Source organism: Myotis nattereri (assembly GCF_964212035.1).
Source record: "Myotis nattereri genome assembly, chromosome: 7".
Taxonomy (NCBI): Eukaryota; Metazoa; Chordata; class Mammalia; order Chiroptera; family Vespertilionidae; genus Myotis; species Myotis nattereri.
Window position 1 is genome coordinate 59832977 of NC_138082.1, and position 20621 is coordinate 59853597.

General features: G+C 35.7%; 1 protein-coding gene across 4 annotated transcripts in view; it reads right to left on the reverse strand.

Moving 5' to 3' along the window:
• Positions 1 to 20621, reverse strand: part of GALNT13 (polypeptide N-acetylgalactosaminyltransferase 13) — a 474320-nt gene that overhangs the window by 162050 nt on the left and 291649 nt on the right. For all 4 annotated transcript variants that reach the window (XR_013996206.1, XM_081095196.1, XM_081095197.1 and 1 more), the window contains exon 8: positions 13634 to 13751. Coding sequence is in view for 3 of the 4 variants with exons in the window: in XM_081095196.1 (XP_080951322.1) it covers positions 13634 to 13751 (118 nt within the window). In the remaining variant the exon portion in view is untranslated. The remainder of the gene's footprint in view (positions 1 to 13633; positions 13752 to 20621) is intronic.

Here is a 20621-nt window from a genome sequence, read left to right on the forward strand (position 1 = left end):
CCAAATATTGTCCTACAGAATGATTTATACTTTAGCCCTTGAATAAGAGTGCTTTCCTCCTCCAAAAGCTTTAGGATATTTGTGATCCAATTGACTTAGAAGGAGAGAATTAAGCATAATTTCACAGATGCCCAAGGCGTTTTGCATTTACTCTATCTTGCATGATGACCTATTTTGAAAGTTTCCTCTACAAAACTTTGCACAGCTGGATGCTTCCTGTCAGTCTGAACTCAGCTAAAACATTTTCTTTGAGATCTTCCTGGACCACTTTGATGCAATGCAGTGCTCCACCTCTCATTTTATTTTCTTCAAAGCACTTGTCTTTATCTGAAATTAACAGGCTAATTCTCCTGTTTACTCCTTTATTGTCTATTATCTCCCAAAAGCATAATCTCATGAGAACAGGGACTGTCCTCGATCTTCCACTGTCGTCTACCTCCTTATACCCAACTACTAACAAATATTTTTGAATTAACTAGTAAAGTCTTTGAATTGTATATTTTTCAAACTTTGTATGAATTTAATGACAGGTTTATCTCATTTAATCAAACACAGTATATATAAACGATTCTTAAAATTTCAAAACTAGAAACATTTTTGGAAGTTATTTAACTTTTCATTTCCAGAAAGAAAAATGGAACTTCAATTTGTAAAATAAAATCAAGCACCGCATCTTTAGCTGCTACAAAAAAAAGCTAAACATTTCATCAGAATGATTTAGGCGCATTTCAAATGTAAATAAGCAGGATAATTGCCTTAATTCTCACGCCATTTTGTATGATTAAGGACCTTAATGAGAGGCTTTAGTAAAATCTTGCCATCACAGAAGACGTCACATTTTTCTGTACAATAATTCTGAGCACATTGAATTTATTCATGTAGCTTTTTTTTTTACTGCCATGAATTCAAACAGTTAAATTGAGGTCCTGTCTCTTTAGAGTCAGAAGGATCATAAGGATTTTTAAGGTTAATGAAGGTGCATATTGAGTGTGTCCACTTTAGCAGAGAAGGGTCAGCAAACAGCCACAGAATTGGAGTGTGTTTCCCAAAGGTGACATTTCAGATATTTATATCTAGTATTGATTCTTGGTTTCTAAATGTACTGACACTCACTAAGAAAACAGGTGTTCCTGGCTTATTGCTATAAACAGGGAAATTCTGCTTAGTATGTTTGAAATATGTCTGTATTTGTTAAGGAACAACATTTTATCATCGTTCAGAAATCAAATTCTTCTTTCTCGAACCTCTATTTCCATTCAATCGTTTAATTAAAGAACAAAAAGTTAGGATGATTTCCCAATAGGGTTTATTTCCAATGTATATTTCTGAATAAATCCTGTACAAATGTCACCCACCTCTGCTTTCTATGTTAAGGGAAATGAAAATTCATATTTTACACAAGATTTTTATATAATTTTCACTCCACTTCTTTCCTTTTATGCATTTAACTCCTAGAAATCTTCCAGGGTTTAATAATTCCTGAATTCTCTTAATTATCTGAGTCTCAACTCTTTTAGGATGTCTGGTGAATATCACTCAGCATTTACTGGCAATAGAGACCACTTATGCTATAACTTTTTAAATTCATAAATTTATTGTTGCACTATATCCTTTGCACTAGTTAATACTAGAAAATTGTATTCTGAGTCTTCATAAATATCATTCACACTTTAGGAGATGATTAAGATGATAAAAGAGAAGCAGAGATTAATAACAAGTTCTAGTGTACCTAAGTCTTCTACAACGCCTTATATTTCTAAAATCATAAGTATGTCTCCATGTAGTATGTTTGCAAGGTGAAGCTTTACATGGATGGCTATTCCATATAAATCTATTCTCATGTTCTGGTTTTGAGAACCAGAAAGTTTTAATGAAGAGGTAGAGTAATCAAAGTTACCAAGCCTTAGGCTATTATAGTTTTAAATGCAAAACAAATTCTGCTACCGTTAGCTAACATTCTCCTAAAGTTTGATTAATGTCTAATTTCCGGTTGTTCATTTGTTTTTTCTAAAGGAGCATATGAAATCATGTATTTATTGTACTTAACATTCAAAATAAAATTCTCACACTTTCATTTTTGGAAAAACTGAGTCTTCTATAGAATCTTAGTTAAATATATGGCTCCTACTGACCCAATGTTTTAAAATGTATATAATAGATGTAACAGAGTCTTTATAAACAATGTCTCAGCTATCTCTTACCCAGAGTTATTTTTTCTGTCATTTCAATTAAACAAAGAATAAGGAGATTCAATAAGGTATGTTTAAGCAATAGATTAAAGTAGAGTGGTAGCACAGATACCAGAAAATCTGATTGTAAACACAGAAACTAAAAATTCAAGTCATTTGCAATGTGCTTACCCTGCACCAAATAGGTAACCAGAGAGAAATGTGCTGGACAGTTTCATCAATATTGGCTTATATTCTTTTTGGTTGTTGTTGTTAATCCTCACCGGAGGATATTTTTCTATTGACTTTTAGAGAGTGGAAAGGAGGGAGGGGACAGGCGGGAGGGAGGGAGGGAGAGAGAAACATACATCAATGTGAGAGAGACACATTGATTGGTTGCCTCCCACACACACCCCAACAGAAGCCCAGGATCAAGTCTGCAACCTAGGTACCTGCCCTTGACTGGAATCAAACCTGGGACCCTTCAGTCCACAGGCCAATGCTCTATCTACTGAGCCAAAACGGTTAGGACAATATTTGTTTATATTCTTTATGGAGGCTATACATGAACATGATGTCAGTTTATAACCTCTTAAACTTAAAAAAAAAAAAGAAGAAGCCAATAAGGGTACACACTTTCAGTAATAAGATGAACAAGTTCTGACATCTAATGTACAGTATGGTGACTATAGTTAATAATACTGTATGAAATACAGGCATACCTTGAAGATATTGTGGGTTCAGTTCCAGACCACTGCAATAAAGTGACTATTGCAGTAAAGTGAGTAACATGAATTTTTTGAATTCCCGGTGCATATAAAAGTTGTTTACACTGTAATGTAATCTGTAGTGTGCAATAGCAGTATATCTCAAAAAGCAACATACATACCTCAGTTAAAAAATACTTCATTGCTAAAAAATGCTAACCATCATTTGGGGCTGTTGGAAAAATGGCAGCAATAGACTGTCTCTATGCAGGGTTGTCACAAATCATGAATTTGTTAAAAAAAAAAAAAAAAGCAATATTTGAGAAGTGCAAAGAGTGAAGGGCAATAAAGCAAAGCACACCCAGCAGCTATGTAAGGTGATGGATGTGTTGATTAGTTTGATCGTGGTAACCATTTCACAATACAGTACAGGGTAAGGCAAAAGTAGATTTACAGTTGTGAGTATGCAAAACAGTTTATTTTTGTATTATTATTTATTAATTGTATTATTTTCCATATGAACAACTGGAAAACCTAAGTTTGCTTACCCCTGTATATCAAATCATCACATTGTAAATCTCAAATATACACAATTTTCATTTGACAATTATACCTCAATAAAGCTAGGAAAAGAAGAGGCTAATAAATCTTTATATTAATATTGAGTGCTTATCATATTTAAATTAGAGGCCCAATGCATGAAATTCATGCAAGGGCCTTGGCCCTGGTCCCCGCCCATGGCCAGGGGCCTCTGCCGCCTCTGTCACGGCCCCCACCCACTGTGGCTTTGTCCAGAAGGAAGGACATCCAGAAGGACAAATGATCTGATTAGCATATGACGCTTTTATTATTATAGATAAAAGTGCTCCACCAAAATCATTTCCACCAAAATTGTGGATAACATGAACTTGTTAAATTCACTTAACTACAATTTTCCTATTAAAGTCTGGTTTTTATGAGCAACTGAATAAAACAAAAATAGTCAAGTTTTAAACACAGACAATCCATTATGCTCAGATTTATATGAATTAAGTTTTTTTAAAAAGACAGAATTCTAAAAGAACTAGACTTTTGTCTAAATTTATTTCTGTCTAACAAATTATGATTGACATTTCCACTTGTCAAAATCATTTGGACATTTCTAGAAAATTCTTTACTTTCTTTTAAAAATCTGGATACTACAATCCCCCCAAAGTCTACAAACCTTTGCCTCATTTACCATACTGTTCTGTTCGATAAAACCGTCCGCCTTTCATTTTTCCATTATTTATGATGTCTGCTTCCATTTCTTTTTCACTTCATTGCTTGTGCAATTTGGAAATAAGCGGATTTCACATCATAGGACATTTCACTTGGTTATATCCTTCAGATAAATTTACTGCCGTTTACATTGTGATTTTAAAGACAAAGAAAAATTGGATCATTTCAAGTAAATCCCATCCTGTCAATTAAAATATTGCTTATTGACAAAACTGCCTCTACTTTTTAAGGGTAATGATAATAAAACTAATATTTCTGCAGTACAGAATAGTTTATTAAAAACTCCAATAAGTATTTTTTCATTTCCACACAATTTTCTTAAGAGGTAGATTTTTTACTCAGATCAGTAGGGTATTTAAAAAAGTAGGATAAGACATACTGAGGATCTAGACCAGGGGTGGGCAAACTTTTTGACTCGAGGGCCACAATGGGTTCTTAAACTGGACCGGAGGGCCGGAACAAAAGCATGGATGGAGTGTTTGTGTGAACTAATATAAATTCGAAGTAAACATCATTACATAAAAGGGTATGGTCTTTTTTTTCAATAGTTTTATTCATTTCAAACGGGCCGGATCCAGCCCGTGGGCTGTGTAGTTTGCCCACAGCTGATTTAGACTGAATTACACATGTCTGCAGTAGATGATACCAACAATTACATTTTTCTTCATTTATTTCTTTTTGTAGATGCCAGCAGTGTGTGTGTGTGTTTGTGTGTGTGTGTGTGTGTGTGTGTGTGCGCATGCAAGCACGTGTGCTTTAATATTTTAACAGCTTTATTGAATACTAGAGGCCTGGTGCACGAAATTCGTGCATTAGGGGGTGGGGTCCCTCAGCCCGGCCTGCACCCTTTCCAATCCAGGACCCCTCGGGGAATGTCCAACTGTCTTTCACAATCCGGGACCACTGGCTCCTAACCGCTTGCCTGCCTGCCTGCCTGATTGCCCCTAACCCCTCTGCCTGCCTGCCTGATCACCCCTAACTTCTCCCCTATCAGCCTGATCACCCCTAACTGCTCCCCTGCTGGCCTGATCGTCCCTATCTGCCTCTGCCTTGTCCTGCATCCGGGACCCAAAATTTTCTCCTCTGGCCAGTCACAGGCACCCAGGACCCAGGTTTCCCTCCCTCTGGTGGGCTGCAGGCACCCAGGACCCAGGCCAGCTTTGCCCGGGCCGGCTGCAGCCGCAGGGGACCATGGGCGGGCGGCTTCGCCCAGGTCGCAGCTGTAGGCACCTGGGACTACAGGACGGGTGGCTTGTCCCTCTCCCAGGCCACAAGCCCAGCCACTGGCGCCCGGGACTGTGGGGCATGCAGCTTGTGCCTCTCCTGGGACGCAGCCTGGCTAGTCCCACTTCCTCTCTCATGAGCTCATTTGTGCCTGGCTGATCCCTATTCCTCTATCCCCAGTATTGAGTGTCTGAGCCATTACAGCATGAGGGCGCGATGACCATTTGCATATTAGCTCTTTATTATATAGGATAATTAAAATACATAAAACTGCATATATTTATAATGTACCATTTGATAAGTTTTGGCTTATGTGAAACCCATGTAACTTTCACCACAATCAAGGTAATAAATATATACATTATTCCCAAAAGTTTTCATATGCCCCCTTGCAATCCCCCCTTCTAACTCTGGTCTCCCACCCCAATTTGCTGTCCATAGACAACTTGTCTGCTTTTTGTCACTTTCGATTAGTTTGCATTGACCTAAAATTTCAGATTTTAGTATAACTTTTGTCAGATTTATCACTATTTCATATCTTTGATTCTATTTTAAATGACATTTTATTTAGATTTTTATTGTTTGCTGCTAATATACAGGAATACAATTGATTTTTATATAATATTCTTGTATCTTGCAAACTGGGTAGATCACATGCTTGTGTTAGTAGCTTTTGAAATAAATTCCATTGAATTTTCTAGATAATCATGTCATCTGGAATGACAGTCTCACTTTCTCTTTTACAATATGGATAGCATTTGTTTATACTTTTTACCTTCTTGTACTGCCTAAAACCTCCACTATAATATTAAGTAGAAGTGGTAAAAGCCAATACCCTTATCTTTTCTTGATCTTAAGAAGAAAACATTGGTTTCTTAATAGTAATGTGAGATAGGCTTTTCCTATAAGCCCTTTATGAGGTTGAGGAAATTCCCTGCTATAATTAGGTTGCTCAGGGCCTTGTGTGTGTGTGTGTGTGTGTGTGTGTGCTTTTGTCCTTTTTGTTTTTTAATCAGGAATGGAATTGGATTTTTTCAAATGCTTTTCTTGCCTCTATTCAAAAGATCCGTTGACTTTTTCCATTTTGATGTGTTAACATGGCAAATTACATTGATTGGTGTTTGAATGTTAAATCAGCCTTCCATTCCTGGGGTGAACCTCACTTAGTCATGGTGCATTTTCATTTGACATATTGAAAGGATTGATTTGCTGAAGTTTATTTAGAATTTTTACATCTATGTTCATGAGGGGTATTGACTTGTGGTTTTCTATTCTCTTAATGTCTGTCAAGTTTTGCTATTTGAATAATGTTGACCTCACAGAATGAACTGGGAGGTATTATCTCCTCTTCAATATTCTGGAAGTTTGTGTAAAACTGTTCTTATTTCTACGCAAAACTATGGGTAGAATCTACCAGTGAAGTCATCTGGCAAGCAGGTTTCCTTTGTGAAAAGTAGTTTTATAAATTACAAGATTCTTTCTTTCTTTTCTTTTCTTTTTTTTTTTTTTTTTTTTTTTTTTACTAGTTTTTAGGGCTGTTTGGTTGATCTACTTCTTGTGGGCTTTGATAGTTTGTCTTTTAAGAAGTTGTCTATTTTATTGAAGTTGTCAAGTTTACTGCCATAATGCTGCTAATATTACTTTATAAGCCTTTCTGTCTCTAGCATCCACAATGACGTAACCTTTCTCATTCCCAACATTGGTAATTTTTCTTCTCTTTTTTCTATGATGTTTGTTTAGAAATTTATCATTTTACTATTCTTCTCAAGGAAACTTTTTCTCTTTTACATTTTATCATTTCTGCTTTGATCTTTATTATTTCCTCCTTCTTTTTTCGATCTTTATTATTTACTCTCCTCCTTTTTCTAGTTGTTGAAGGAGGAAGCTGAAGTCGTTGACATTTTCGATTTTTCTTTGTTCCAGCAGAGATGTTTAGTGCTATAAGTCCCCCCTAAGTATTACTTTACTGGCACTACAAACTTTGAAACACTGTGCTTTCCTTTTCATTCAGTTCAAAATCTTATTTTCACTTTGAACTTCTTTTTTGATTCCTGGGTTATTTAGAAGTGTATCATAGAGTTTCCCAATATGTACTCTTGCCCATGCCCCATGAATCAGGCTGCCTGGAGAGTACAGTCTACCATTGCTGGTCCTAAATGAGGGGCAAAGAGACCTCTTTCTCATGGTTCTTTCCTCAGCTTGGGTCATTTTCTCACATCTGTGCTGGTCAGTTTAATATTGAGTTCTGTGTGTGCAGCTTTCTCCTCTCTGGTACTCTGTCCAACTTCTAGCTGCCTGATCTTCCTGGTCATTCACCTCCAGCTTCTCAAGTCATGGAGTCCACTGGGATCTGCGGAGGTCCTCCTTCTCTTTCTGAAGCCTCCCCCGTTGCTCTGGAAGTAAAGCTGAGGCAATTGCTCTCCTTGTTGTGTCCCATCTCTCAGAGACCACTGTCCTCGATGACCAATGGCTTAAATCTCTTATTTCATATACAGTGTTATGTCCATTTTTATTGACTCAAGTGTGTGTGTGTGTGTGTGTTCATGTGCAACCCCAGTAACTGTTATGCCAAGTCTAGATGATTCTTTAAAAATAATTATTTTATTAAAATTGATTATGACTATAGCTAAATTTTTTATACTCTAGGTTTTCAGGATGTCGGTAGTCATCTCAAAGGACACTGCAACAGTCAAAACAGAAAGTGTTATTTCTTTCCTAAAATCTAATCTCTTTTCTGAGCAGGGGAGTTTTAGAACCACATCTTAACTAACAATTAGGGAAGTAGTAATTTATGTTAGTATGGCATATTCTAGCTTTAAAGGTATTGTCATATACATTCTCTTCATAGATTATCTATGGTCAAGGACTGATTATTAAGGGCAAGGTTGTTATTAAGTGAGGCTCAGGAGTGTCAGGACTTGCTCAAAGTTGCGCAGCTTATAACCACAACAACAATTGCTGCCTTTTATTACAGACTTTGTGTGGTCACTGGGGTGCTCAATACTATATACAAAGTTTTATTTAGTCATCTCTGAAAGCATATCAGGAAAGTGCTACAAACTTTCTTATTGTAGATATGGAGAAGCTAGAGCTTAGGAGACATACTCCCTTGCCCAAACCATCCTATACAATAAAAGACCAATATGCAAATCAATCAAACAGTAGAACAACCAAATAACGGAGGAATGACTGATCTCTATGACACCCAGTGACCACCAGGGGGCAGACGCTCAATGCAGGAGCTGCCCCCTGGTGGTCAGTGAGTTCCCATAGGGGGAGAGCCACTCAGTCAGAAGTTGGGTTCACAGCTGGCAAGCGCAGCGGTGGTGGCGGGAGTCTCTCCTGCCTCCAAGGCAGTCAGCCATCCCCCAATGGCTCCAAGACTGCGAGAGGGCGCAGGCTGGGCTAAGGGACACCCCCCCACACACACAAGTGCACAAATTTCGTGTATCAGGCCTCAAGTACAGCTAATAAGTGTCAGAGCTGGGACTTGAATTCAGGCTGTCAGACTCCTAGATCATTCTTGTAACTGTTGGTCTGTCATTCATGGCAGTGGGACACTCTTCTGTGTCACTTAATGATTTCTCATTTTTCTCCCCCATGACCTCGATTGGTTCAACAATGACAGACTATCTCATTTTAAAATGAACAAAATATTGTGCATTTTTGGAAATATTGCTCCTGGGCTACTACTCATGAAAGGCAAGGTCTTTTGCTGGTGGTGCTTGTTAGGTGGTCTTTATGGTGACATCATAGATATTACTTAAAGATGACACTTTTGATGGTGAATATACCTATATTATCATGGGCTCACTTTTTTATCAATTATTTTATACTAGAGGCCTGGTGCACGAAATTTGTGCACTGGGGGAGGGGTGTCCCTCAGCCCAGCCTGCACCTTCTCCAATATGGGACCCCTTGGGGGATGTCTGAGGGCCAGTTTAGGCCCAATCCCTGTGGCATCAGGCCTAAACTGGCAGTCGGACATCCCTCTCACAATCTGGGACTGCTGGCTCCCAACCGCTTGCCTGCCTGCCTGCCTGCCCCTAACCATTTCTGTCTTCCAGCCTGATTGCCCCCAACTGCCCTCCCCTGCCATACCAATCGCTTCCAACTGCTTTCCCTGCCAGCCCTGTCACCCCCAACTGCCCTCCCTTGCCAGCCCAGTAACCCCTAACTATCCTCCCCTGCAGGCTTGGTCCCCCCCAACTGCTCTCCCCTTCTGGCCTGGCTTCCCCTAACTGCCCTCCTCTGCTGGTCTGATTGCCCACAACTGCCCTCCCCTGCCGGCCATCTTGTGGCTGTGGGCACCACCATCTTTAAGGGTGTGGCAGTGATTTAACATATTCCCTCCTTATTGGCTGTGGGTGGGGCCATCTTTGAGGGTGGGGCAGTCAACTAGCATATTCCCTCCTTATTGGCTGTGGGCGCTGCCATCTTTGCGATGGCATGAGGGTCACTAAGCATATTCCCTCTTTATTTAGATAGGATGGATATTCATTACTGAGTTTCTCCTATCTAAAATTTCAACTCCTACCAATCTCCAACATTTACCATTTCATATTCCACTTCCTTATTTTTCTATATAACTCTTATCACCAATATATTAATATACAAAGGTGGGCTAAAGTAAGTTTACAGTTGTTCATATAGGAAATAATACAATAATTAATAAATAATAATACAAGAATAAACTGTTTCACTTACTCACAACTGTAAACTTACATTTGTCCACCCCTATATTTTACTTTCCTTGTTTATTGTCTGCCTCCTTCTCTAAAATATAATTTCCATAAGGACACACCATTTTGTCTGTTTTGTTCACTACTGTATCCCATGCACCGATTGAATGAAAATTCAATAAATGTCAGCTAAATAAATCAACATTTGTGTATAGACAATATTCTTAGGATTTATGTTATTTGGATGATTGTTGTGGAATGGAGTAGAGAGCAATATCTGAGACTAAGCTTTCAGGAGTATTAGCATCTACCTGTACATATTCTCACAGCTATCAGATGTATGTTATATACCAAAGGAGACTAAAGCCCATAACAGGAAGAAAAGATCACTAGATGAGGCAGCCATCTCAGAAGTGTGGAGGAAGATCACGTTAGCATGTTAGCTTCTCCTCGCTCTCCTGATAATATCATCAGCAGTTAGGACTGACATGTTATGGAGGGATGAACCTTAATGAGGAGGTAGCAGTGTGGTAATTAGCAGCATAGCTGATGGTCTCAGAACACCGGGGTTGAATTCTCAACTATTCCACTTAATAGCTCTATAAATATTACAAGTCACTAATATTTTAAGCCAAGATTTATCCTGAGACTTCAAGGAATTCTTCAACCCTATGAAACTGTTAAAACCTACTGTAGGAAGAGACTGGATGCTTTTCTCTGGGGGAGATCTAGAGTTTTCATCAAATTTTCAATGTCTCAAAACTTACAATACTCTGGGCATCAAAGACCAAGTGATATTGTTATAAATTAATCTGCAAGATGCATTCATTTGGATTGGCTTAAAGTCCCTCAAGACCAGTCAAATCTGTGATATTTTGCAAGCCATTAATATTTCCCTGTTTTCTAATTACCCCAAATCTACATAAACCAGAGCTGCAAAATAGAATTTCACTATGATTACAATCACCTTTCCACAGTTGAGGTTAAATGATTTGCCTACATGACAAAGACACCTCATACATAATTTCTTTTTAAGAAATTACATTTTATTGTCAATAATAACTATGTATCTCCCTCATAGGAATGTGGCTTATTGAGAGAACAAGCATCATGCTCTACTCATTTTTGTGGTCGCAGCATCTAGAAAGTACAAAGCATGTGTTACACACAAAAATTTGTTTGCTCTATAAAAACTGAGCTGGATATTAGTCTCAGGTCTTCTCATTGTAAATCCTCAACATAGTCTCATTTCATTCAGTCACATCTTTTCATAAAATTAGTCAAATGGGGAAGTCTCTTTCCTTTGTTAATATACTGTTTCAGCATTTTTTCTTACTATCTTCCTCAGCTAGGGAACTAGTTATTAAGCGAACTGTTCTATTGATATCATGGAAAGGAAAGTAAGCATGAATCAAGAGTCTAACAAAAAGAAAAAATACATAGGTTGTTTCTATTGAAATCAGATGGAAACGAAAGTCAATGATATATTCTAAAACAATTGAAAAGTAGTCACTTATGAATACTTTATTTTTTAATAAGCTCAAGCAACCAATCACAGTAAACCTCCTATATCATTTTCTAGGGATCTGATCATACTTAGGGCCACTAGTTGCATTCACTCTGTCCCCTTGGTATCTGCATCAAATATTATCAAATTTGCAAATTTCATATTCTCAAGTCTTCTTTTTTGATACATTTATACCTCTGTTGCATTTCCTGATTGTGTTCTTCTGTTTTATTACACTAAATTACTCCTAAACACATTTTTAAATCAGATGAAGAGTATCCACCCAGTATTGGAGCTATGTATTGAAAGTAATGGGAGTCCATTTGCAGAGAATCATGCTTAACAGGCAAGGAGAATAGAGGTGAATATGAATCTTAGAAAAGAATTAAAAAAGTGGGCAGTAGGATCACAGATAATAGTAATATTCCCATGTTGATTTTTTTCCTTATGTAATCTCAGTGCAATATCCAAGAAATATTGGTTTATTAATATGTAAATACTCTCATCATTACTTCTAAGATTAAGAGCAAACTGCTTTTAAGGTTTGAGTTTCCTACCTTTCTTCCTTCCTTCTTTCCTTCCTTCCTTCCTTCCTTCCTTCCTTCCTTCCTTCCTTCCTTCCTTCCTCCCTCCCTCCCTCCCAGCTTCCTTCTTTCTTTCTTTCCTTCCTTCCTTCCTTCCTTCCTTCCTTCCTTCCTTCCTTCCTTCTTTCCTTCCTTCCTTCCTTCCTTCTTTCCTTCCTTCCTTCCTTCCTTCCTTCCTTCCTTCCTTCCTTCCTTCCTTCCTTCTTTCCTTCCTCTTACTCTTTTTTTCTTCCTCTTCTTAACTGTCATTTGTTACTCTCTGCACTTTCTGAACCCCATGAAGTAAAAATGTCAGAACCCCAAATGTCCCCAAAGGTTATGCAAAGATGCATCATGTTCCTGATGCAAGAACACATTCCTGAGTATTGTACTACGACTGTAGAGCAAGTTGCAATACACTCTAAATATATAAGCAAATACAGAAAGAATAAAATTCCATTAACTAATGATGTTCTGAGACATCTGACTATAAGAAAGGTTTATAGGCAAAAAATTGTATAACTAGGTCATTCTAGTACTTATAAAACAATTCAGATTATGCAAGATCCATTAAGCTTCATATTATATAAATTCAAAACAATTCTTAGCTTCAATTTGGAACATTTTCTTACAGAACATTATTATATTTTGTAAGTGAAAAACAAACTTTACTTTCTAAAGTGCATATATAAATCTATATTCATTGATAAATATATCTAAACTAATAATTTTATTGCACAAATAATTTTGACAAACAATAGTGTTTTGAATTATTTCATGTTAAATTCTAAAATGGAAAAAATAACAGTGCTACTAACTTATTTCACTTAAAATGATAACATGTGGTTTGAAGAAAAAACAACAGTATGTTAGCACTTTTTTAATAGCATGAAAGCACATTTATGTGTCTGTATTTTAAATTTATGAATATAAAAAAATCTTAAAAACATTCATATGTTTCCTAAATCATATATATGAGGGAGTAATGTTTAATTTTTATTTACCTAGAAGGTCATTTAATAAGTGAATTTGTATTATTTAAACTGATTCATCAAACAATGTCTATGACTGTAAAAGTAGTCATACTATACACAGAATTATACAGAATTCCTTTCACCACAGATTATTATTAAAATTATTTGAGAATAACCTCAGGTAGCATTTGCAAATTCAGATAACATAGTTTCAGTGCAAAAATACACATTGATTTTATAGGGAACTGCTTTATTGAAAAAAATAAAGCACATCTTTATTTCAAACACTGAAAGACAATGTCTTTGTACTATAAATAAAATAATTATTTTTGAAAACTTAAAAAAAAATACCTAAAATTTCCCATTTAACAGTAAATATTGCATGCAAAAGACTCTAGCAAATCTTTTTAATAAGTAATAAAATGACCAACAGATCAGCAATTTGCATCACTTCACAAAAAAGATTCCACAGTAAATGACTAGGTCTATGTGTGCATGCAACAGTATAGTATGTTTAGAGTCAAAAAAATAAAGGAAAAGGCAATTACCCTAAAAGACATTTCAAGATTCTCTCCACCCCAGATATCCATTCCTGCATCGTAAGTTCCTATCTCTTCAAAGTAGTTTCTGTCAATAGAAAATAGGCCACCAGCCATAGTAGGGGTCCTAGTTGAAAAAACAAAACAAAAAGAAAAGAATATCTTTTGAAAACAATATGTGGAGTTTAATGAGACTGTAGCAAATATCTTTGAGACATTTTACATTAAAAATAATACTACTCAAAAATCTCAAACTGAAAGCATAAAACCAAGGTGTAAGAGGTTTTAAAATTAGTAAATAGCATTTTATCATATTTTCTATAAACTAAATTTAGATTAGCCTCTTTTTGTTATAGGTGATCATACAGACACATGGAAGGAACACAGGGCACTTTAGAGGGGGCATCTACATTCCTTTTGAAAGCCAAAGCGAAGAGAAGTTAGAACTCTTTCTACTACCCTTTAAGAGATTACTAATCATGAAACTGCCAGTTGTGATCTTTTGTCATCTGATTATAAATCATTTTCATGTGAAAATGGGTTTTCTATGGAAATATCTATAGCCTACGTAAATATGAAAATATTGAATGCTATAACATGTTTATAGACAGTTAAGTAATGAGAATTACAAAAGTATTTTCAAACATCAGAGCTTTACATCTAATCACATAGTCTTCTCTTTACCTAACTAAAATAATCCAATCAACCATATAACACTGGAGAAACATAGATCCCTTTGCTATGCAAAGATTTAAAGTAAATTTGGCACAGATGCTAAAACTTTCCCCTAGAAATAAATGCTTTTGGTTCTCACATTCAAAACTTATCTATAAGAACTAAGAAGTCAAATGTTTCCTTTTAAATGGTTAATTACTTTTAAAGATCATTAAAGCAATGTTGATGTGTGAATTATACAAGTCTTTGTTGTACAAGTATTATAAATTTAACTAAAAAAGTGTGGCTTAGTTGATTGGGCATAGTCCCATGTATCAAAAGGTTGCTGGTTGGATTCCAGATCCGGATACATGCTAGGGTTGGGGGCTTGATCCCTGGTAGGGAGCATGCAGGAGGCAGTCAATTGATGTTGCTCTTTCTCTCTCTCCTTATCTCTTCTCTAAAATCAATAAAATATTCTTTAAAAAAAAAGAGAAAATTCTAGTTGTTCACAACTGGATCTATCTACAATGGCAATTATTTTTGAACATTAGCACACCTGACGAACTTCAAAAAAAAAGGCATTTCCATGCTTGGGTACCACTCTCCATAAATTCAGATTTCATTAACAGGAGGCGGGGCCAGACCTTTGACATCGTGTAAAGTTCCCAGCTAATTGTAATGTGCTGTTCAAGAGGAGAAACACTGGTCGAGTAACTGATTTGGAATGTTCATCCACCTAGTCTGAGATTGGTAAAAAACAAAACAAATGTTTGGCTTTTCTTGAAATTATATCCTCTTCTGCCACAGGATATGCTCATGTCCTCTAATTGAACAGTACAGTTCAATGAAAAACCACCAAATAATGTTGTACTTGGATAGCTACCAGACTGTGAAGTTCCTGATTTCTCCCTGCGCTCTCACTGCTTTATACTCAGGTAATTAACTGCCCATCAGTTGGAGGAGCACGGGCTCTCTGAGTCTCAGGGCAGTTTTATTACTTCTGGTCCTGCTGAGCTCCTATCAGGAACAGCATCACTGACCTTCTGAATTATAATGAGAAACACTAACAAAGTGAAACAGATGGTACTTATGGTAGCCACAACCCTCACCTGACTGGGGTTTTGGAACTCTGTGGCAATAACTATATATGGTACTAGAGTGCTGGACAGCTTATATAATGAAGCGAGGAATAAAAAACTGCTTCAATTATCCTGTCATAATGCCACCAAGTGCTTAAGAATGTTAAGTAATGCATTTTTAATGATCAGTTCAGAGTGCCTATCCACTTATCTACTTACTAATAAAGGACTAAGGCATTCAAGTTAAATACCAGTATTGATTTTCATCTTTCATTTTGGTCATAATTCCTATAAATGTGTGAGAAATGTATAATAAATGGCAATAATAAATCATATATTTACCATAGGAATGACCCAAAAAGTTTCATTTTGTCTTGAAAAGTAACACAAATAAAATGGCAACTCAAAAAAAAGAAAATCCTGTGTTTCTGAGGAAATAAGCTGCTAGAGACAAATTTTTGTCTTTGCAATGTCAGCTCTCTCAAATAGTCTCTGGACCATTCCTTAAATGATATCTACAGCAAAAGCTAGTGTTACGCAACATGTTCTGTTCTAAGTCAACTAAATGAACAATTTATATATGCCTTTGTGAACCTTAAGTGTTCAGGTACCTAGAAGATAAAGACCTTGATTATAGTTGAATTATCTGAGATTATATCCTTTTTAATATTGTGTTTATACAATGTCACACTAACCAACTAATTCATTCAATGGAGGGGGTGGGGCAGAGCTTAATGGCTATGAACGTTACCTAGGAAATAGCAGGTAGGTGAAGATGAATTAATATAAGAAAAACACTTAGCAGTGTCCAGTACATAATAAAGTTAGGTGATATATCTTTGTTGTTGATGTAATCATTTAAACAAAAGACTTGAGTGTCCTTAATTTTAGCTCCCCATAAAATAGTTTCAAAATCATTTGGAACTATTTTCATATCCAAGACATTGAACTCTGAAATCTGCCACTCTGAACACAACTTTCTATTTTATAAGCCCTCCTGTTTCAATCCAATGGAAGTCATTTTTTATTCTTCATTGGTGATTTTGGTTTCTTAGCTCTTCAATGTTCTCATATAATAATCGCCTTCAGGAATTGCTTTCTTTCTCCCACTGCCTCTCCAAGATTCAGTCATGTCAAGGAAAAAACTAGCCTAACCCCCTAGGTTCTTTGCCCTTGACTTATATAACTCATTCTTTTTTTGTAAATATAGTACCTGGGTAAAATTAACCTTTACCTCATCTATTTATGCTCCTAAGGCCCACAGAGTCATTGAAAAAGTAATATGATGAGTTCAACTGGTCATACTGGAAGTTCATGTTATTATTGACTCTCTGCTTAGTCCTCAAATTGCTAAGGATCCTTTTATCTATGTTTATTTGCTCACTTTTCTCATTTTAACTGAAACTTTTTCAAAAGTTTGGGACGCTTCTCTAGAAACTAGAGATTGAGTCAGCGCATAAAATGTGAACTCCCTCACTCTCTACTTATATCTCTAGATAGATGATAGATAGATAGATAGATAGATAGATAGATAGATAGATAGATAGATAGTTATTTAAAAATAAGTGGAAAAAGAAGTTGTCGTAGTTATTTTTAAATAACTAGTTATTTTCTTTAAAAAAATCTTTCTGACTCTGCTCAGGGTGCTTTAGCACAGAACTGAGAATGTGCTATCCTTTTATATCTGCTTCTCTTTCAATGTCCTCTATTTCCTTCCAGAGCCTTAATATAAAAGGATGAAAATGCCTTTCAGCACCTTTAATTTTTGCTCATTCATTCATTTCCCAAATACTTCTAATTTCTTTCCAAAGCACTTTTGATGATTCTCTGTGTTCTCTGTTATCATGGTCACTATCTAATTTTAGTGCCGTTATTTCTGTGTGTTAACGGAATCCTCTTGCTTTTAGAGCCTGCTGCTTCCAAAATGTATTCTATAAACCACAGCCAGATTAATTTCTCTAAATTAAAACTCTCTAAAAAATGTTAACCAGATGTTCAAAACCCTATTTTAAGGAATAAATGCTAGCTTTTTATCCTGGCACCAGGGATCTGGAGTCACCCAATGAGCTCCATCCATCCTTTGAACTACTTCCCTGTATTTAAAGTGTTTAGCTTTTACTACTAAATGTTTCACACTTTCTCATCTTGGGACATATGTTCAAATCTATTTGTTACTTTCATTTTCCTTTGTAAACACCTGCTCTATTCTTAGGCCATTCCAAACACAGATTCCACGCAGTCTGCCCTTAGTACAATCTAGATGTAATAATTCCCTTCTTCCTTCTATAACACCCTGTTTCTGCCTCAAGGCACTTGTGACTGCTATCAAATATTATATATTATGTCTATATATTTTTACTACTTCTGTAAGAATACTCAATATATTGGTTTTATAGCATTAGACTATTAATATATGTTTACTGAATAGGTAAAATTTAAAAATGAGCAATGTATTTCATGGACAAAAACAATCTATTTAAAAGTTTAAATTACTTACAATTTTATTTCTAAAACTATAACAAAAATCTTGGCTCACACCTGATAAACTGATGAGTAACAAAATATCTTCATTGATTCCAAGATTTTTAAAGCCTTTAAAAGGGGTCTTGGGGGTTCAGTATGATAGTACTTCAGAATTAAAGATATAAAGCTTTGTAACAATGTAACATATTACAGGACTCCAAAAGGTATTTGACATAAAAACATAACTGTATCTTTCAAGCAGAAGTTGAAAAATTTTTTAAATGATAAAATAAATGTGATTACTGAGTGATGTTAAAATGCAATGCTTGCATTTTCACTGAGAAGATAATGTATCCTACATTTCACACTGGGATTATCACAATATGTGTGAAAAGCAGGCTCACAGTAAGGAGTCTCTAAGAGTCAGCCACATTTAGTTTTTAGGAGTATGGTCTTAGTATCTAGTTCAAAACTCATCCCACAGATGACTTTCAGCAAGCCACTTAAAGTCTGTGCCTCAATTCCATCGTCTATAAAACGGGGACAGGTGTTAATGCATGCAGCACTTTAAGCATAGAACCAACAATAGTACAAAATAAGTACTACACATTATAAATATGATTTTTACTTAAAAAGAAGAAAACATCTGTGTTTGTCAAGATTACAATCAGCTTTATATTTTATTGGTTTTAGAGTCCAATTAATTTTTAATAGAACTATAGTATTTTAGAGCTACAGAACCCTACAGATTTGGTCAACAAAATTTAGTCAAAATTTAATGTGTTTAAATGACTTGTTCAAGGACTACAAGTAGTGAGTGGCCCAGTTAAAAAACAAGCAAACATGTTTTCTTTCTTTCTTTCTCTCTCTCTCTCTCTCTTTCTTTCTCTCTCTCTCTCTCTCTCTCTCTCTCTCTCTCTCTCTCTCTTTCTCTTTCTTTCTTTTCTTTCTTTCTTTCTTTCTTTCTTTCTTTCTTTCTTTCTTTCTTTCTTTCTTTCTTTCTTTCTTTCTTCCTCTCTCTCTCTCTTTCTTTTTCTTTCTTCCTTTCTTCCTTTCTTCCTTTCTTCCTTTCTTTCTTTCTTTCTTTCTTTCTTTCTTTCTTTCTTTCTTTCTTTCTCCTTCCTTCCTTCCTTCCTTCCTTCCTTCCTTCCTTCCTTCCTTCCTTCCTTCCTTTCTTTCTTTCTTCCTTCCTTTCTTTCTTTCTTTCTTTCTTTCTTTCTTTCTTTCTTTCTTTCTTTCTTTCTTTCTTTCTCTCTTTCTCTCTCTCTCTTCTCCTTTCTTCCTTCCTCCCCTCCTTCCTTCCTCCCTTCCTTCCTTCCTTCCTTCCATCCTCTACTAATCAATGGCTCCCAGTTGATTCTTTTAACTTATATAGTAAAGAATTTGAGGTAGCTAATTCAAAATACATTTTCCTGATTTCTAGTTCCAAATTTATGTACCATGTTTTCCTGTTAATTTTAGCACTGCTTTTCAGAGCAATTTCTTCAAAGTTATATAAACATAATTTCTTCTCACTATTTTTTCCTATGCTATATCAGGGTTTTATTTAATCTTACCTGGCAAATAACCAAGGCGTCAGGAGAAAAAAAATATAAAGAAGATTTGAAAGCCTATAGCTCAGCTTTAAGCTGTTATTTACATTGGTCAAATATCAAAATATGTAGAGGCTGTTAGTATTTATAGCTCTACATAACTAACATTTCTCATATAGTATAAACCATAATAAAAAGAAATGACAAACATAAATATTTCATTATGTATACATATGTGAGGCATAAAAATCTAAAATAGTAATATAATTTTGATTTTTTAATACCATAGAATATAATGACTTCATTTGGTTAAACATTTGGCAGGTTTTAAAATCAAAGGGAAATTAGATGCTGAGTCTCTCTCTTCTTCCTTCCTTAATCTGTCCACTATACCCAAATATAGAAAGCAGAAGAGACAGAAAAGAAGCAAAGGCATAACAAGTATTTTATTAGAGCAATGAATAATCAAATGTTGAATGCGATTAAAGGATTTTACAGATAAAAAGTGGGAAGGTCGGTGCAATATTGCACTCCATGACACTCATTTGAACATATGTTTGGGTGAGATGATACAGTTTTCTATAGAAAAGAAACTGTTGCTGTACTAGTTTATGCTGGCTTAAGCTCTAAGCAAGAAAGCTTACTCAAATCCTGTGGAATCTATGGAACACAAATAGTTTCAAAATTATTTTAAGGGTAAGAAAAAATTTAAAGTTTTTCTTAGTATGGGAAAATGGCTTATTTTTCTGTCCAAGAACCAATTTAACAACAAGTATCAGAATCAAATACTTTATATGTGCTCAAATACCTATATTCTCAAGAAAAATAACAGTTTTTTTCCTAAATCATTTTTAATAATCCTCATGAACTGATAAGACCATTAGCTTCCAAGAGGATGAATAGTAGTTGGCACATGATTTGATCTATCCTTTGACTTTCATTGTATAAAAGGGGTCAAAATAAGAAATGAGGCCATCTGAAATCAGATATTTTAAAATATTTTGGGTAATGTGATAAAATTATTTAGCATATTAATGTGATATTTGATTCATCACCTTGAAAACTTTTTATACTACCCTTATTTTGTTCTCATCGCAACCATTGATAGGAAAGTCTTATAACTTATAACCTAAACAATTAGAAATCAATCCTATATAATAAAGAGGTGATATGCAAATTAACCCTCATGCCCTCACAAGATGGCTGCCTATGACCAGGCTGGCAGGGGTGTTAGTGAGGGATGACCAAACGACTGAACAGCAGGCT